At 42.4% G+C, this 19,601-nt stretch overlaps 1 protein-coding gene across 1 annotated transcript; it reads right to left on the bottom strand.

Moving 5' to 3' along the window:
- Nucleotides 1-1,190: 1,190 nt before the first annotated feature.
- Nucleotides 1,191-17,399, bottom strand: traf3 (TNF receptor-associated factor 3). Its single transcript, XM_072689807.1, has 11 exons — nt 17,067-17,399; nt 10,135-10,367; nt 9,157-9,208; nt 8,913-9,017; nt 8,502-8,666; nt 7,943-8,023; nt 7,710-7,784; nt 6,859-6,951; nt 6,006-6,146; nt 3,259-3,436; nt 1,191-2,824 (listed from the first exon to the last, which is right to left on the bottom strand). The coding sequence occupies exons 2-11, from the start codon at nt 10,362-10,364 to the stop codon at nt 2,253-2,255; spliced, it is 1,692 nt and encodes a 563-aa protein (XP_072545908.1). The 5' UTR covers nt 10,365-10,367; nt 17,067-17,399; the 3' UTR covers nt 1,191-2,252.
- Nucleotides 17,400-19,601: the final 2,202 nt, after the last annotated feature.

The following is a 19,601-nucleotide window of genomic DNA, read 5'->3' as shown; positions in this document are numbered from 1 at the left end:
TTTTATATCTTTTATCTTTAGAAAAATACTCCATGGGTGCCAAAACTTTTACAGCCACCGTGTAAACGGGGGGGCTAACGCTCACACCGTGTAAACAGAGGGGATTTTAAGCGTTAAGGTCGCTACGGCAACCAGAAACTGCTCTTTTTCATCACGACCGCGTTACAGGCTGGTTCTTTCCAACCGGGGTTGCCAGATTCGCTATTTTCCCGCTAATTAACAGGGGCTGCTTCATGCAGTCGGAAAGGATGGAAGGGATAAATTCGTGGGGGGTATTTTCGAAATGCACCGCAGCTCCACAAAGGTTTGATTTGACTTTCATATTGAACAGGAATCGTTTGTGAATATACACGGTGGTGCTGAATAGCTGACAACCCAAAAGCAGATGGAAGGTTTGTTGACCGCGCTGTTAGCCAGCTGGAGGTCGCGTCCTGACCTTAAATGGTCTTGAATTACTGTTTTTGCAAAGCCAGGGCGAATATTATTGAATAATGGGACCTGCTGAAAGATTTTTTCGAGTTAATTATGAATTATTAATTAATATTATAACATGTTTTTAGACTCTGCCAAACGCTCACCTTTGGGAATCTTCTGCTTTTGGTGAGCAGGCTTTAGGAAAGATTTAGGCTGGGTAGTTAGTTTTAAGGATATGACCGACCCAGTGCTTCCGTACTTGGCGTCTATTTCTACTGATCGGGCAAAATAATGGGAAATAAACTTTCTGCAGCGCCATAGTTGTGCTGAACTGCCCGTCCGCGCCACCGTGTGGCCACTGAGGATTGCAGCTGACAATCATATTCACCGTTAGTGTTCGACGCAAATGGAAAATTCCACACACACACACCCACACACCATTGGGTCAGAGGGTGTAGGGCCTTGCTCAAGGGCCCAACAGTGGCAAGCCAAGCCTGGGTATCGAACCCACAACCCTGTCATCAACAGCCAGGGGTGCTCTAAGCCCTGAGCTACCTCTACCCCAAGTTGGTCCATAAATTTGCTTTCATTTGACGCAGTTATCATTTTATTTTACGGTAAAGGATTATATAAAATATGTATGGTAACTGATGTAAAAGGTACATTACTTTCACCTGCCGCAGACATGCTTACCTTCTGTCCCTTGGTGGTAACCTCGATACATACATTAAAAAAAATAATAATAAATAAATAAATAAAAAAGTACAGGAGCCAGATTACTTTTACCCATAGTTTTATAGTCATATACTATATCCATAATATTTAAAAACAATATGATTGTGCAAATGTCATTCACCTCCTTAAAAAAGTGATTTGATTAACTGTAAATGTGTTGGTCCACATGGATGCAGACTTAGACTTAGGCTAGTATTTCAAATGGTGTTAAAAAAAGAACAATATATCCTGATGCACAGCATCCATCAATGTTTAACATTACAAAAAATAATGTGTCAAAATAGTAAACACAGTTGGGAGGTTAGGTCATGTAAGTATTGTAGGTTTACATGCATAAAAAAGGTTTTGGCCCCATAACGAAGGAGCACTAGCACAGTTATTAGTGCCCAACTTACATCTTCATGCTCTGTAGGCCTGGTTTGATCAAACCGAGACACAGAAAGAGAAGTTCTACCACTGCCCGCAAACACAACACGTCCTACTCACAAAAGTCTGCCCTATATGGACTCTTCCGTACACAACACTTAACTGTTTCATGAAACCACCAATTTCCACTGAATACAATCAAATACAAGGCATCTCCTCTCTCCTCCTCTTCCTGCCGATGTCTGGACCAGATTTAAGACTGATGCATCAATTAGATAAATGGATTGTTCTTTTTTTATTATTATTTTAGCGGACAGTCGGTCAGGCTCCTCACTTTGTCAGTTACCTACTGTCACATAATGATTTGCTCAACACCAGCACAGCCATCAAATACACTTTTGTTTAATTAGTGAGTTGTTGTTTCTGCCCCATCTTGAACACCACAGCTATTGCAGACGTTCCCTACTCCGGTCAATATGACAAACACCATTTAGAGGCCAAGATCCAGTCAGAGGTCACCACATTCCAACCTCCAACAAACCATGACCTTAAAAAGACCACGCCGTGCTCAGGAACAGAAATCTGAGAGCGGGGGACTCTCAGGGACACTTGTGTGTTTCTCTTCATTCTCTTCATCTCACTGGACCTAGCTCTCCGTTTTCCACCCCGTGGCCTAATGACGTCCCCATCCAGCACCAGGCCCTCGGGACTAGAACCAAAAGGGTTAACGTGATCCATCATGGGTCAGGTAAGTCTGAGGTGTCCACGGTGACCTTGATGAAGATGGTGTCATCCTTGATGTAGGTGCCATTTTCCAGCACGGTCTGGGCCACGAAGAGCGGGCAGCCTGAGGCAATGTTCATCTCTCCGGTGGGCCGACGGAAGCTACTGCTGTTGGGGTCAGGCTTAAAGGCGTCACCTAGGTGCTTGCGCGTTGGGCCTTGGTCCATCAGCATGAGTGTCACCTTCTGCTTGAAAGGCCAAGGCAGCAGGGCATCATATTCGCCACGCATCACCACGAAGAAGAGTGACAGGTGCGTGCCCTTGCCCATGCCGTCGCCATTCAGGTAGACGCGGGCGCACATCTTGTAGCCGAAGTAGCCCGTGTAAAAGGGCTGGCTGTAAAGCGAGAGCGTCTTGGAGGCCACAGCTTCCGCTTTCCGTCGCTTGTAGTCACGGATCTTCCAGATGAGCGTGCCGTTGAAGCTGGCCGTCTCCAGCACCTGCAGCTTCAGGTCCATGTCTGCCAGCCGGATGTCGTGGACGCTGAGCATCTCGTCGTGACGCGACAGCTGCGTTTCTAAGGAGGCTGGAGGAGATGTAAAGCAATTCATGAATATAAGTTGAATTATTAAAATCATTTATAAACGCCGTCAGATACCAGCGTATACTTTACATATTCAGATATCAACATAGTAGGAATATACTGATATGCAAATAGTGGCCTGATGACAATAACTGACATTCTTTATGTACATGTATCTGCCAATATTAATGCAGATACATAAACAGAGATTAGCAATACAGAGAAATACAACATTTCTGTAGCGTTACAAATGGAGTAAAGTAAATAAACAATACCATTTAAGCACAGTAAACAAACATCACATAAACGTCCAGCTTTTTCCAGCGTATAACAAATACATGCATGGATCTGAAATACTGATATAGCATATATACACATCGTTTGGCACCCTAGACAGTCGGGAACCGTAAATATACAAAATACACAGCTGCACTTACCTAGGGTGTGTGTACCAGGACCACTACGGGTGGAGTCGAGTGATGCTACCACAGAGCGCATGCTCTCCACAGCGCCCCTCAAAGCTTCCACTTCATCCCGCATGGCCCTTAGTGGCCGCAAATCCCGCAGCTCCATCTCCACCTCCAGCAGCTTCTCTGAGTGAGCGCTCATCAGCTTCTACACACACACACACACACACAATCACAATTTTTCCCTTTGTAGGCTAAAGTAAAATGTTCAGTTTTTTCTGATGGAAAGTCTTCAAACTTCCCCTCAAATGAAACAGCGAGGGTTGTATATATTCTCAGGGGAGCCCATGTGAGTGGGTAGGGGGATTCTAAGGGGCATGTGGCCAGCAGGGGCCCTAAAATGTACTAATTAAGAATTTTGGCAGAACTGTTAGAGTTTTGGGGTAGTAACTTTGTAGTGTAGTAACTTTTCATGGGGCCCAAAATCCCTGGCAGCACCCCTGTATACTTCACTAGTAGTGTTAGTAGTTCCTCCAGTGCCATTTGCATTCAGTGGATTTTTAAATATAATTCTTATCTTTAATATGATAATCAAATCAAATGGTGAAAGGTTTTGTACCACGTCTGAAGAATCAATCCATTTAAATGGTAACATGTCTAAAAAAAAAAAAAAAATTGTAACCAAATCAAATGGTAGAGAGGTCAGAGATTAACATCCCTATCTGATATTCCAACTTGTATAATAGTAGTTAAAAATGATTAAACCTCAATAACTCCAATAAGGTTAATAACCGAGCTGAATGTGTGATTGGTCTTTGTTGGACAATTTGCGCCCTCTGCAGTAACAGAGTGAAACTGCTTTTCCCTAAAGCTTTACATTTCTATAAGTCTTCTTTAAGAGACAACCCAGGTTTGTAACTCTACAGAAAACATGTCACATTTAAAGTTTATGGAAATACAGTATTAAAAATGTTTGGGTGATACTAACATTACATGTGTGTTATCAGGGTGTGATCTTAGTATTCTTATAACCATGGATGATTGACATCCCCTCTGTGCAACACTCTCGGCCTGTTACTCAGCAGACAAACATAACAGCTTATTTAAAACTGAGAAATGAGAGACTGAGACTCTGCATATACAGGGTGGCGCTGTAGACGCACATTCTCAGTCAGTCAATAAAGCATTAGCTTTCATGTGGAAATGTGCTGAAGGAAAGCTTCTTATTCACGTAATTGGTGCGTATGCATCCAAAAATATATACATAAAATGCTGTCATGGCCAGAAAAGTGGATGCAGGAAGAGGAGGACAACAGTTGAGCAGAGAGACAGACAGATTAGCTAACTTGCTTGCTTTGGGTTATGCTAGTTGGCCTAGCTCGCTACAGTTCTCTGACTTGAACACAGTGAAGGGTGTTTTTTTTTGTTTTGTTTTTTTAAGTAACTGTATTTACCATGGCATAGTTGAATAATGAGAGTTCCATACACAGAAGTTTCATACCCTGAACTTCAAAGACTGTTGTGTCCTCATTCAAAAGAAAAATCTGGCAAAAGTTATACACACCCAGCCCACTAGCAAAAGCTGTTTGACAAGAAAAGCTGCGATGTGGTTACACGTGACAGCAACTTCAGGAGAATATTGTGGTGTTCATACAGGAGTGAGCAGCACATCACCTCAGGAATACAAGTTGCTATGTGAACCAGGCCTCGTGACCACAGCTTTTGCTGTGCTACTGTCCCCAGAATAGGAGCTTACACTCTGTACACGACAATCAGACAGTGAGGAAAGGGAGCAGGTAATCATGGTAGGCTAAAAGACAATAGACTGGCTTTCACCATTTCTTCTCTTCAGCATTCGTTATCTTGAAAACAAACTGGAGCTAACCACACGTCAGAAGGGAAAGTACCACATCACGCAAGAACACCAAATTCGGAAGCGACCGGGTGCCATTTGGGTGCTGGACTAAAAGATCACTCAACTACAGCTTGCTAACTGCACACTGAGAAGACAACAACAATAGCTCATAAAACCAACAGTCTATTTAATTCTGAGGCAAAATAACATAGGATAACATAAGAAGGGTTTTAATGGATGTCTAAAACTGCATCTGAACATTTTTCACCACAAAATATTTCTACATCCAAGAATAACTGGAATTACTAAATAAATGGATTCTGTGGTACATGTAAAGACATAGGACAGTTTACATTCAGAGTGGGAAAATGTGAAATACGTGAAATCTCTCATCATTTCTTGGTTATTGGACATTTATTGAAAGATCATAAATTGTCCACGTATGTTTTTTGCCCCCTCAAAAGCCCCTTATCAGACATGCACGGCAACCCAGAACCTTTCCAGACATAACCCAGAGGAGCTGTGTGTGTGAACGCAAATGTTGGAATCCGTTGTACCGGACACTACCCAGATTTTATTCTGCCAGCCCCCGGGTACAAAGTCTGGGTAATGTCTGAATGAGCCCATGTGTGAATAGAGCAGGTAATTTTCCGGAGAACTGCCTATGCCGTTTGATACCTTTTCTCCTTGAGCAATGCCCCTTGCCTAAGCCACACAGAACAGTTCCTGTACAGAGAACATGTGTGACACAGAAAATCTCTGGCTGTATGCTACATGTGTGAAATGGTGACTCGAAGATGAAGAAAAAAAAAGGCTTTAGAAAGGAAAACATGGATTTGGGTTCTCTGCAGCTTTAAGTTAAGTAAAGAGAGAAGCAAGAGTAGAATAATGAGAGTTCCATAGGCCAACAGCTTTCACTCACCTGCATGGAGGCTATCTTCTGATCCAGCTGCCGGTTTTTCTCCCTCATCTCCTCATACTGTGCATCGACATCTGTAAGGCGACTGCTTAGACTGGGGAGAACTTTGTAGCGTTCCAACAGCTCACTCTTGACATCGTCCACCTAAACGCACACACGCACACACGCGCACACACACACACACACACACACACACACACACACACACACACACACACACACACACACACACACACACACACACACACATTCCATTCAGATCCACTGTCAGTTATCTCTAATTAAGATCACAAAGAAATCCAAATGCATGACAAGAGTAGGAAACACTGCCACCCACAGATTTTAGTATCAAGCTGTGGAAGTTGTAATGCATGACTGCAACACAGTTGACTGCATGATATGACACGGCACTGGAACAGGTAAACATGGTCAATTAGATCTCAAACTAGGCTTTGTCACGTGTTACACACAAGCTATTTGTTTCTGTGTTCAACATGTAACATATAGGGCTGTGTATTGGCAAAAGCCAGGCTACCATATGACATATACTGTAAGGTGATATTTAGCTTTTTTTTGCTTGAATAAAAAAAAAAAAAAAAAAGGAATATATATTTTTTTAATAATGAATATACTGTGTGTGTACATGTGTGTGTGTGTATATATATATGTATATATATATATATATATATATATATATATATATATATATATATATATATATATATATACACATATACACACACACACACACACACACACACACACACACACACACACACACACACTCCGGCAACTATTCATTGCAAATAGATACTGTTCTTTTCAGAATTGATGCAACCCGGCACGCAATCTGTACCTTGGCTTCTAGTGTGTTGTTTCTGGCCACCATTAATCGCAGGTGTTCTGAGGCGAAGCTTGATTCGTGCTCCCGCATTTCCTGGTTCAAACCCTGTGAAAAAGATTTTAAAAATAATTCTCACTTTACAGTGTTCTAATGTAGTCTTGAGACAATTACCCAACCCATACGTATTCTCTCCCTATCAGATGCAATGCTCCCGACACAGGGAGGGTAAAGAGCGTCACACGCCTCCTCCACATGTGCAGCCAGCCAGAGAGTCCCTTGGAGCAAAGCGCTGTGTGCCTGGATGCAATCCACTTTTTGGGGCGACAGCTAAAAGTCACAACACTGATGCTCAGCCAGGCTTGTTGGATTTTCTCTTTTGGAAACCCAGAGTGCGGACAGCTCTGAACACTTTCCCACTACTTCACATTTCACAATGTTCATGCTTGATTTTGGAACTTTTAACCAACCGTTGTGCCAACATGTTTAAGCGAAGGTAGTGGGGTTAAGTAAATGTTTCGCAATTTGCAATTGTTCTGTTGAACCCAAAGTATTGATTGTATTAATACAGCTGAAATCATGTGCTTTAAATAGGGTCACATTTTCCATTAAATATTTCTAAAATATATTAATAAATAAATAAAAGAAACATGTATGTATATTAGATTCTATTTATGTATATATTTACACCTCTTTGAGCAGGTACTTTAGAGTAAGGTCAAAGAAGAATCTAGAACAAGGTCAGAAGCATTGCTACACAAATAGCAGAATGTCCTTCCGAGCACCTTTATCGGTGTCTAACATTAGGTTACATTTTTAAAACTGCCTCATACTGTCTAATAAAGAGCGACATAAATCAGACTTACCTTGTAGGAACAGCCAAAACGAAAAAAGGAGCATGTGACTTGAGCCTTGGGACAGTCGTGCTGGTGACTGGACAGCTAAAAGCAGAGAGAGAGAAGAAAAACAAAAACCTCTCGTCAAGGCCTCAGCTATCTCAGCACTTCACCACTTTGCATTTTCACTTCTTAAGCAAATTAAGCTGATCTTTACATATTAGCAAAGCATATTGCCAAGCCAAAATGCATTCCATGCTTACCTCACTCCTTAATATAGAGGAAAATGAACAGTGATTAGGGCATGTTACTGGATATGCAGGACACACTGTTTCCTTGTGTTTCTGTCAATAAAGAGAGAGACTGCTGTCAGGTGAAAGTGAAACTGAAAAGGAAATAAAAAACGATAGGGCATGCAATTATATTTCAATATCGTTACAGTAATCATTAGAACCCCAAGATAGCATCTAGAATGCACCACCCAGAAGCCCAAGAAATTTCCACCAACCCAACCAGGTACAGAAACTATTTCCATAATCACATGCATTCTTAAAATGGTACTGTTGCAGGAGATTCCCCTAAAGTTCCCAGCACAAATGTGAAACTAAAAGGTCATGGGACATTTTTGGCACCAAGGGAGGGAAATACTTAACATAGAGGAAGCGAGTAGTTCATTAATCACCACTAAGGATTAAAAGAGAGACACAGATAACTGTTCCCTCATTAAAAAAAGTGGTTCCAAAATTATCCCTGAGACTATTGAAGTACTTTCCATTTCTCACACGGTCAACCGAGACTGCTCACATGCTTGATGGAAGGTACCTGGAGCTCCGTGAGGGTCATTTTGTGTTTGCAGAATTCACAGGTGGTCTCTCTGTGTTTGCATTTGCGACTCAAGTGCTCAGCCATGTCTTTCCTCATGATCTTCTCTTTACACTTTCCCAAAGGGCAGGGGACTTCAAAGTACTCGCACACGTTCAAGTGATCCTGACAGTCCAACAAGACAGACAGAAAGGCAGAGAGAGAGAGAGAGAGAGAAACAGAGATTGTCAAAAACATTAGTCCGCTCCCAGCTGAAAACAAGCACAGAAAAACTTGTTATAATAAAACTTTGACATAATAAAACACACTATGTGTGACATGTATACATAAAGTATGTCTACAAATGGCTGTGATGAACTGTGAACAGTGAATGTGTTATAACTAAGGACAGTGCACTGCAAGATAACCTACCATGACCTGCTGGAGGCTCATTTGTTCTTTACAGCCGTTCTTGGCGCTCCTGCAGTAAACCTTCAGAGTCATAATCTCTCTCTTACAGCAAACATCGCGGAATATCTGGCAAAGATGGACAAAGTTTAAGTTAGTGGGCACGGTTAGCAGGTCAGCTGCAACTTGCTACGCTGTTCGTATTGCTTTCAGTCAGAACCTTTTTATTACCAGCTGTGAAAAGGGGGTGGGGTGGGGCGGGGCTTACCTTATCTTCAAACAGTGGTTCTCTGTCAGCTGGACACACTGGATTGGGTTTACTGTGTCAAAGTGAAAGAAGAACAAAATACCATAACTTTCCCTCACCTAGTGTGACCATGTTTGGGTATGTAAACTCCATGGCTAGTACAGGAATATACCATTTATGGTTCATGTCTCATTCATTATATAAATGTGCATATTATTATTCATTTGCTGATTCACAGCCAACATTAGCACAGATTCTTTTAACATAATTAATTGTCATGTTATAATGCTTCTATTCACCAGCATACTCGTTTTACAGTATTAGGGTTAACTGCAGTCATTAAATATTTGTTTAATGAGAAGTGGCTAAAAACTGCACAATATGCTGTGTAGAATGTCAATAAGCAGGGTATCTGTAGTTATAAACATGAATTCACTAATGCTACTAATATTTCCAGGGCATTTCTAGCAATTATCCTGTTCTCCCAGTTTTCAGGGATCCAGGATGTGATGTCATGTAATTTTGTTGGCCCAAAATGACATCACTTCTTAAACCAGTGGTGCTTTAATTGCAGATCTATTAGAAATCTTTTTTCTATCTATAGTATCCAATAGAAAACATTAATTGGCGTCTCAACTCTCTGTATGCTGTTACTCAGTGGTTTCCATTTGTGTCAGTGTTTCAACTTTCAAACTATTCTCTTGGGAAGACTTTTAGTTCTTGTATCGTAGCCCCCCTGCCTCCCACCTCTATAGTGTGAAAGGGCTAAACTGAGCAGGTGCAACACAGAGAAACGTGTTTTTCCCTGGGTAATTTTGTTGTGAAAAATGTCATAATCCCCTACGCTGTGTCCAAGAATTCGTTAACTCATCCTAAAAGGGACGCGCTCAGGTGTGCACACAAGTCATAGTGATATGAAAGGGAAATGATGACATGTCATTATTATGTCATTACGGAGTTTCTCTGAAGTTGAAGGAAATACTTTGACTTCTCGCCTACCTGAGCAGGTCATTGATGCAGGTTTCGCAGAAGCGGTGGCCGCACTCAGTCTGCCGAGGATTACACAGCACAAACTGGCAGGACTCGCAGCAGTACTTGGGCTCAGGTGGCATGACGAAGTGATCTCTGAAGCCTTCGCGCAGCGGGAGAAAACCTTCGCGGGGAGGGAGGAAGCCCTGCTGCAGCGCCACCTGCAGCTCCCGCCCGTCCACACTGCGCCCCGCTGACATGACCTGCAAAATAAAACAAAACAAAAGACATCACATTACACCCTGTGGGCTAGAAGGGGCAGGGTTGCCCCATGTCAAATGGGCACCACATTTTGGTGGCAGCTTTCACACACATGCTGCCGCTGGTCTTGTAAGGTCACACAAGTATTATTTCAGCATGATAACATCCACTGTTAAAACAGCATCGTCCTGTCCCACAAGGTAGGCTTACTACCTTCCTAGCTAGATTACTAAAGCTGACTGTAGTAAAGAAAGTGAATAATCTGCAAAAGACTATAGAAACCCTGCACTCTCAATACACCTAGTGCTCCTTAAGGTAGGATTTTTGTTTATTTAGACAAAAACACTCATGTGCTGACAGACAAGACAAGACAAGACAACCATGTTTACCATTTGTGTTGGACACAGATGGAATTTTGCTTCCACTTTTATCCCATCTGTGTAGCGAACACACACATACACACCAGTGACACACATAGTGGACAGTGAGCGCACATGCCCGAAGCAGTGGGCAGCCACTGCTACGGCGCCCGGAGAGCAGAGAGGGTAAAGGGACTTGCTCAAAGGTCCAACAGTGGCAGCTTGCTGAGCCCAGGTATCCAACCCACAACTCTGTCATCAATAGCCCGGAGCTCTAACCGCTGAGCCACCACTGCCCCACAAAGCTGATAGAGAATCTAGGTTTGGTTCATGTGTTGTACTTAATATTTCATTTTCTTTCTTGTCTCTGCTTATGGAAGCTACAGTGAAATTGGTTAGTTGGCTAGGTGGTGGTTAGCCGACTGCCTTAAGCTGTAGCTATAAAATGCAACATTCTGCAACCCCCCCCTCCCCGGTTACTGCAAATGTAAGCTAGTTGGACCGATGGCTTTCCTCCATTGTTAGAACCATTACGACTGTTGGGTGAGGCCCTTCTTTAACGGAAACTTTCCAAAACTTCAAACTTTACTCCGAAGAATGATAACATCACTGGCTGTGGCCTGGAAAGTTTAAAAAGTCACTACTGACAGTGCTGCTATTTGGTGAGCCATCCTGTCGTAGAGATTGAAGCGGTACACTGTTTCATGTCGCCCTCGAGCTATTATCATCAAAAGCACATCAGTCTTTATTCCTGGAGGATCGTTGGACTGTGGTGCAGCATTTATGCCTGTTCCAGTGCACTGAAACCAACTAGAGCCAAACGGTTATGAAAACAGAGAAGGGGGGGAAAAAAAAAAAAAAAAAGCAGGTTACCCTCCGAAACCTACTTAAATGTGTAGTTCCAGATTAGTTAGATTATGCTAATTAACACAGAACTGTTCTATGTGTTCTTTAATACAGTATTTCACGTGTCTGTGCTTCTCTTACTTTGTCTAAATATTTGCCTGACACAACATGTCATCGTGTTCAGACACGTGCAACATTTGGGCTCAGATCGGCGGTTGGTTTAAATGAACCAGCCTCTGGTGCCAAGCTGTCAGTCTCCGTTGTTTTGCTTCATAGTAGTAAATTATACATCGCATATCTGTGGACTCAAACCCAGGAAAGCCAGGAGAACCCGCTGGCGAGTCAAATTAGGTGCAGGAATATCTGCAAACTGTCTGACAAACTGTCAAAGGAGTCGTCTGAAACAAGTATGCATACAAACGCAACAATCAAGCTTCCTGTGATTTGAAACTTAGAGGGAAAAATATCCCACGCTCTACCCTCACACACACACACACACACACACACACACCTAAACCTCAAACCTGTGTAGTTTTAACAGACGTTATAGAGGTTACAGTCGTCTCCTGCTGCATTTTCATATGGAAATGCGCGGTGCTGCAAGGTCTGCTTAAACTCTGGCCCTGCGTTGCCACATCAACAGCTTCTGACCGGCAGCTCTCAGGCTGGGAAACCCCTTCATAACAGGCATAGCTCTTTGGCACTAATAATATCTTTTCCTCCAAGCCAAAGCCCTACACTAACCACGCATGCAGGAAGGTCCCGGCAATGCCACGAAGGCCAGCTCAGATTACTTTCAGCAGACGCTACCACAGCTATGCCACTGGAGTTCCAGCGCAGCACCCTCTTTTCCAGTACGGCACTTTCTCGACACAAAGCCAACCACAATTACAGCGTTAGACAGCCAGTTTATAGGCGTGCGAGCACAGAAACTCTGCGGAGAATGCTTGAGAGAAGGAAAATAGCCCGGCGTGTCAGTCAGTGTGGACAGAAGCACTTGGAAGCTTGCATTTCTGTCTTCCGCTGGCCCTGGATAGGCCCAGACCAAGACTGGGTCTTCTTCAAGTCATGAAGAGCGACGTGATACTATGTCCCGCATCAGCAAGAATGGGTGTTCTCGTAAGAGATTACGTCAGCGGTGGGCAATGTGACGATACAGTGTTGTATATGACCACTATCGTTAAGACTTCTGGACTGCACACACCACAAAAACTGCACACACGCCACAAAAAGGACAATTAAATTATTAAAAGTGCATTGCTCTTTAAAAGGGTGTGACTACATTATTATATTCTCATTATAATATTAGCATTATTTCAGTGTCATTTAATGGTCTTAAAATGACAGTGATGTCATTTATTGCAACCATTTCTGAGACAATATATCATCCAAAACAATAAAAGCGTTATTGTGACAGGCCTATTCAAAACACCCTACTCAGAGTTTTCCATAACCCTAATAAAATATATATATATATATATATATATATATATATATATATATATATATATATATATACACACACTATATGTACACTAATGAATGAATATGCTATATAGGATATGCTAATAAATATGTTGATTCAGTTTTTCACTATGTGAGCCACTCTTAGAGTGCACATGAGACCAAAATACAAGTGACTATATTGCTTATATAGTTTTCGTCATATAAATTGAAGGCATATGCTGCGACAATATCAGAATGACATCATACAAATAGGAACCGCACACAAATAATTAGCGACATAGGACCAATCTTTGATGACCTTTGATGTTCTAGCAATTTTGTAGCGGTACAACGTCATATATCAGCAACTCAGATATGGGATATCTGTAATGGTGCGTACCTATTTGTAAGTATAGCACTAGTTCCAATGTACAGTTTGGGTAACACTTTTTGCTGTAGCTTGTAAATAAGTCGGAAATAACTAACTTCCAAATCAGGAATGCAACCTGTATAAAAAAAAAATAAAATAAAATTAAATCAAATGTGACATATGGCTTGATTTATTATCATATTTCACTTTTTAAAGTTTTTTGTTTTTTGTAAGTAGTTGTAGTGGGGGATTTAACTGTGGCCTTCTTACAAGTCTAACTAAACTAAGCATCTAAATAATCTTAATGCAAAAAAAAAAAAAAAAAAAATCTAACATTAACTTGGGCCTAATTCTAACCTTCTGTCTAATGTTATTCCTAATCAACTGTAAACAACAGTGGATAAGCCAGTTGTTACGAACTTATCAAGGGGGAAAAAAAAGAGAGCTGCTTTCAGAGAAACATCAACATCTGTAGAATAATTTTCTAAAGTCAGACACTGCAATGACTGTTTAAATGTAAAACCAGACCAGCTTCTTCTTTACGTCAGACTCAGCACTCCGACGCTGCTCATATCATGGGAAGTTCTCTTCGCATCATAAAGAGAACTTCCAGCTAAACCTGAAAGTACGTCTAAGACTGTAACTAAAGTTACTAAAGACGAGGAGATCTTACTGACAGCAACTTCCTAAAACCCGGAAGGGACGTGTTCGTGATATGAGTGTCTGTAATTTTGCCTAATTTAATTTCTGCAGCTGAATGAATGAACAAAAGAGTTGAATGAACAAAAGATCTGTAAAAGAAAGATGATGCATGTGATACCCGAAGCTCCCACGCTCAAAACACACAATCGTGGTCTGACACAAGCCTACATCAGTGTGTGCCATCTCAAACCCAAAAAAAAAAAAAAAAAAAAAAAAAAAGATGCTTCATCACCTGTTGGGTGACAACAGGGACTTACAAACAAACGTGGGATATATCAGGTCAAATTGAGCAATTGTGATCATGACCCGCCTCGCACAGGCTGGGAACATACCAAAACTCTGTGTCTGCACTCAAGTGTCCAAGTCCAGGACAGTGTTTCGCTGCCGAGCTTGTGTCTGATTTCACTTGGCTGTTTGTCTTGGGGTATTTGCATCCCTCTTTCTACAGTCATTCTCACACTACGCTTCACTGCCCCCAACACCCAGCCCCCCCCCCCCCCCCCCCGGAGTATCGAGAGAGGGTGTACTGCCACGAACGAGGGTGCTCAAGCAAGACCACTTCACCACATGAAACACTGTTCCCTTAAAACAAAGGCCGAATAACAATCAATCCCATCCTGGGGAAAGCGGTTCACTGGTGGCTGACCGATATGTGTAGTTCTCTAGGAACTTCCAGGAATACTTAAGGGGCTTTTCCATTTGCTGCCTCATCCCTCGCCATCTCTGCTGACAACACAGACACACACACAGACACACCAGAAAAAGTCATAAGTAAGCAGTCTGAACTTTAATAGACACACCAAGACATCTAGGGCTAAAGTGTTCGTCATTAACATACACACTGTTGCTGTTAATGACAGTAGGCTTATTCTGTACTTTACATCTCTGCCTGCAGGTCCATTGGTCAACACAGGCTGAAGTGGAATTCCACTGACTTTTCAACACATGCCGCATATTTCCAAAAAAATTCAAGATGTAAACAATTTTATTTATTAAATTATGTGTGTAGTGTGTTTCTGAAGAAACATACAGAGTCCGAGCTTTTTACAGTGGTGGTGTCAGGAACCAGACAACCAGAGTTCAAGTCCCCTGATCTCACCAAAGTAGAACATTTACCATCTAGGGTAACTTACCACTTACCACAACTTTTACCACTGTACATATACAGATCCAAAACCTAGAAGATGTGGTCAAATGAAGTAGCTTTATTTGTGTCGTAGATGTCGCGCCCCCTGGTTCCCATCACCACCACCACCACCACTGTGAAGAAATCCCAGTCGGTAGGTTTCTGTGAACCATTTCCCATCAAACCACACTGAAAGACTTCAGTGTTTACGTCTGAATGATTAAATTATACAGAAAAATTGGAAATACTGGTGGGATTCCCCGTCAGCGCTCCCATTCATTTTGGGCCTGTTCACGCTTACTTGAATATAGCCCCTAAATATTCTACTCTGTGGATGTTTAGATTTACAGGAAAACTCCAGCATTTTTTGGACTGGCCCTTTTCTTCTACTAAGCGCTGAGAACTTTACTAATCCAAAAGCTTTCAAACCCACTCAGGAATCAATGGACATAAAAAAAACACAAATACCAACGACCAAAAGACAACATAAACGAAGGCCAAACAAAGAAACCGGCCTAAAACCGAGCGAGGGCCCTTCGGATGCAGCGAGACTATCCGTTCTCCCTCACACAAAAAGCTCTGCATCCGACTCCTACTGAACTTAACACCAGAAAAAAGCTGGCGGCGAAGAGCGTAACCCAATCCACCAAGAGTGTAAGTTCAGGGCTGAATGGCGTCCAGGTAAGGAGGTTTCTTTGAACACGCTCATACTGCTTGAGAAATCATAGCAAAAATGAAACAGAAGTCTAAGGGGAATATTGGCCTGTTCTCATCTGACCTTTCGACAGAGGAAGAGATAGAGTGTGACTGACACAGACAGTTAACGGGAAGAAAAGAGCAGCTCGAATGTTGACAGATGATGAAGATGTGACTGGAAATAGGATGAGGCCGACAGGCAAATCTGGCACCTCGCAGCGTAGCGAAAAGGGCCGAGGTACGTCCGCTGGTACTGAGAGGCAGAAAGTGCTGTAGGTGCGCGCACTGAAGCGTATCAGGGGACCTTTACCATGTTATTCTGAGAGCGAAACAGATGTTGGATTCAAATCGCCTGGGTTCTGAAGTGAATCTGCAAAACAGTACCTGGTGATCTATCGAAAGGAGCCCACCAGATCATTCTCCACAAAGTACTGCTGATGGCTCGCTCCTCAGCAGGATCTCTCAACTCAACAAAGACCTAAACTTAACCCTGTGTGCTGTGTGTCATCACGGTTTTTTCCACCAGTAGCCTACAGGCCTACAAGAGAATTTCCTTAGTTAGGTAGGCTTCAGCTCCAACACAACACAGTTTGGTAAGGGTGGAGGAGCTGTAGAAATCACCAGTAAGAGTGGTCAGTGTAAAACCCCAGAGGCTGCTAGCTATTGGTTACATGATCACCATCATCTCAACTCATCTCAACCATAAGCCATGAAACACAGCTAGCCAAAAGGTGGATTTGCTGTGGTAAGACATTACCAGAGACACCAAGACAGCACACACATACACACACACATACATACATACATACACATTGAGTTGTGATGGCAGGTTTAGGTTTAGACCTAGCCATTTTTGGAGCTCCTTTTAATCCCCACCACCAGCAGAAAATGACATGGGTCCTTCAAAACAGTAGCTATGTAGCTCGGGGGTTCAATGTACGAGGGGGAACTTTGGGTGCTAGCTTGAAGGCTTCTGTGGGAGAGAAACCCATAGACCTAGACCTAGTCTCGTCTACACACACAGGTTGCTGCTTGCTTGCTTGCTAGCCAGCCAGCCAGCCAGCCCTCTCTCCAACTGACACACATACACACACAGGCTAGCACTACATATCTCCTCAAACCTCCGAGCAGGGGCTCTGTACTGACGGTTACTCACATGAATCAGTTAGACACGTCGTCCGATATCGCCGCACTTTTCCTCGGAACAATGTAACAGCAGACAGAGCCACGGCCACTCATGAAAGGCAGTCCAGGGCTCACACTGGCGTCTAATTAGCGCGGAGAAAGCTCTCCTCCTCGCAAGCTTTCAGTCGGGCAGCGGCGGCCGAGCCACCAAACCTTCTCATTGTCGACCGTCGGGTTTTTGTTCGGTGAAAATTGTCGCGCAGGTCGCCTGTAGAAGAAAATGTAAAATAGACACACCAGAGCACAGCCTTGTGCTGTTGATGTCAAATCTAGTAACTGGAAAGCCCCCTTGCTCCGACTTCCTCAGGAAATCCCCGGCAATGAAAAAAACGTAGTAAATGGACGCCATTGGCAGTGACGCGCTGCGGCCGCGAGGTGGCGGTAGCTGCGCGCCTCCGACACGTGGTTCAGTGCACTTTCAGAGGAGGCGAGTTTAAACAGACCCGCAATCACAGACCTCGTTTCCGATTAATATTCAGCAAAAACCGCACCTTCAGTATAACCTCGGTTCATCCGCATGTCACTGACACACTGAAGACTGAAGGGGAGCCCCACCTATATCTCGGGATTTCTGCATAACTCGGCTGGTAGGATGTAAACACAGGCATTTTGGATAGTGAATAAAATAGTCGTATTTGTGCTGTGGACCCACAACGCAAAGATACTCGAGGCAACCAGTGTTTAAAAAAAAAAAAAAAAAAAAAAAAAAAAAAAAAAATTAAAAATCGAAAAATAAGAGTAAATTAGAGTTTCAAGTAATTCATCTATAATTATATACACAGAGCAGCTACAGGTTTAGTAAGCCCAGTAGTCAACAACATCATTCTGAAAAACCTAAGTCACCTCCAAAAGCTGATCTAGTGTGGACAGGTCATTAAAACCCAAAGGAAATCCTAGGTTTTATATATTACAGGTCCAAAGCGTTAATGGCTGTAACAGCAAGCTATGTCACATAAATTATGTACATGCACAAGGCATCATTTTAGAATAGATAGATAGATAGATATTACCCCACTGTAAAGAAATTACACAGAAATGCCTAAAACACTGCTTTCAATCACATCCCTCTGAATCACCTCGCTTACATATCAACAGTATAGGAATGTGGAACATCGGTGTAATTCCCCTTTAATTACCTCAAACCTACAATTCTGGAAGCCAGTTAAGGACGAATGTGGCTTCAATAGGCCAACTCGGTTAAAAAGCCTTTAATTTGATCTTTCTTGCTTTCTAATGTACGTCTATCTACATAACCTTTTAAAATCAATACAAATCTCTACACTTGTCAAACAAGTTTCTAACAGACTGTTTTTGTTTAGCTGACGGGGGGGCGGGAGGACGGAGGGGCTAAACAGGTCTGATGGCCATGTGGCCTTTTCTAGGAGTAACTTACTGAGCCTTTAACCTCTGCAGGGCTACTAAATGTTGTAAATCCAGTCTTACCAGCAGCATCAACACCCTCATAAAGCAAGACTCGCTTCATCTCAGTCTCACAAGTCATCCCAAGGTCTGTTCATTCCAAACAGTTGACTGGACATTTTTTAGTGACCACAGTTTGCGAACGATACATGCGCACAGTAGAATTTTGCAAGTCATGATAACGCTTTGCAATACTTCTGTATGTGTGAAGCAGCATTCTGCTGATCTGACTCAGGACCACAAACCTCAAATAAATATGTAAAAAATATCATTAAAATAACCCCAAAACAGAGCTGGCATATAAAAAAAAACAACAGTACAAATGGTTGTATTTAATATTTTACACACTGCACAGCACTAAATCCAGTTATCAGGACTCTATATGCTCTCTGTAATCAAACAGGCAGTCATGGCTCCAGAAGTACAGGCAATGTCACATGACTCAAGCAAACTGTAATAAAATGTGATGTATTACAATAACAATAAAGAGCATCATATTGCTCAGGCTTGTTCATGTAAACATTTAGCACTGTTTTAACTTCCACCGCCCCTACTTCGGATTACTCATTTAAACAATTTACGTTCAAGTCCATAAGTATTTGGACAGCGACACAATTTTGTATAAGTGAAGCAATCCAGGTGTGATTGTTGAGTAGACATCCCGCCTTAATTCAAGGGGTTTAAGTAAAATATTGCAATTTTGCAAGTTTTGGTATTACAGTCTTCATCACAGTCTCCAGTCTCTACATTAAAAGTAATCACATAAGCCAACCTGATTATGAATATAAGGAGTAGGTCTAACGCCTTTGTACTGAAGTTTCTCCCCTGTAGATGCTTTACCAGGCCTTTAGTGCAACCGCCTTCATTCGCCGCTTGTTTGTGGGTCGTTCTCCCTTCAGTTTTGTATTCAGTATCTGGAAGGTATTCCTCAATTAAGATTGAGGTCAGGTGCCTGACTGCCATTCAAGAACATATCCCTGTCGTTACATTAAGAATCTCTATGAACTTCCCATACTGCTTCTTCTATCACCAGACCTGCCTCCACCATGTTTGACAGGTGACATTAACCGCTTCTTTTCTTCGCCGT

This window comes from Salminus brasiliensis, chromosome 10, assembly GCF_030463535.1.
Source record: "Salminus brasiliensis chromosome 10, fSalBra1.hap2, whole genome shotgun sequence".
NCBI classification, from domain to species: Eukaryota; Metazoa; Chordata; class Actinopteri; order Characiformes; family Bryconidae; genus Salminus; species Salminus brasiliensis.
This window is presented reverse-complemented; position numbering and strand designations above follow the sequence as displayed.

What these genes read in the sequence shown, in the direction of transcription:
- traf3 (XM_072689807.1), bottom strand. Translation starts at nt 10,364, where the DNA reads ATGTCAGCGGGGCGCAGTGTGGACGGGCGGGAGCTGCAGGTGGCGCTG. An exon ending in TGCATCAATGACCTGCTCAG is followed by an intron (nt 9,209 to 10,134) that starts GTAGGCGAGAAG and finishes ACTTTGACACAG; the next exon opens with TAAACCCAATCCAGTGTGTC. An exon ending in AGAAGATAGCCTCCATGCAG is followed by an intron (nt 3,437 to 6,005) that starts GTGAGTGAAAGC and finishes GTGTGTGTGTAG; the next exon opens with AAGCTGATGAGCGCTCACTC.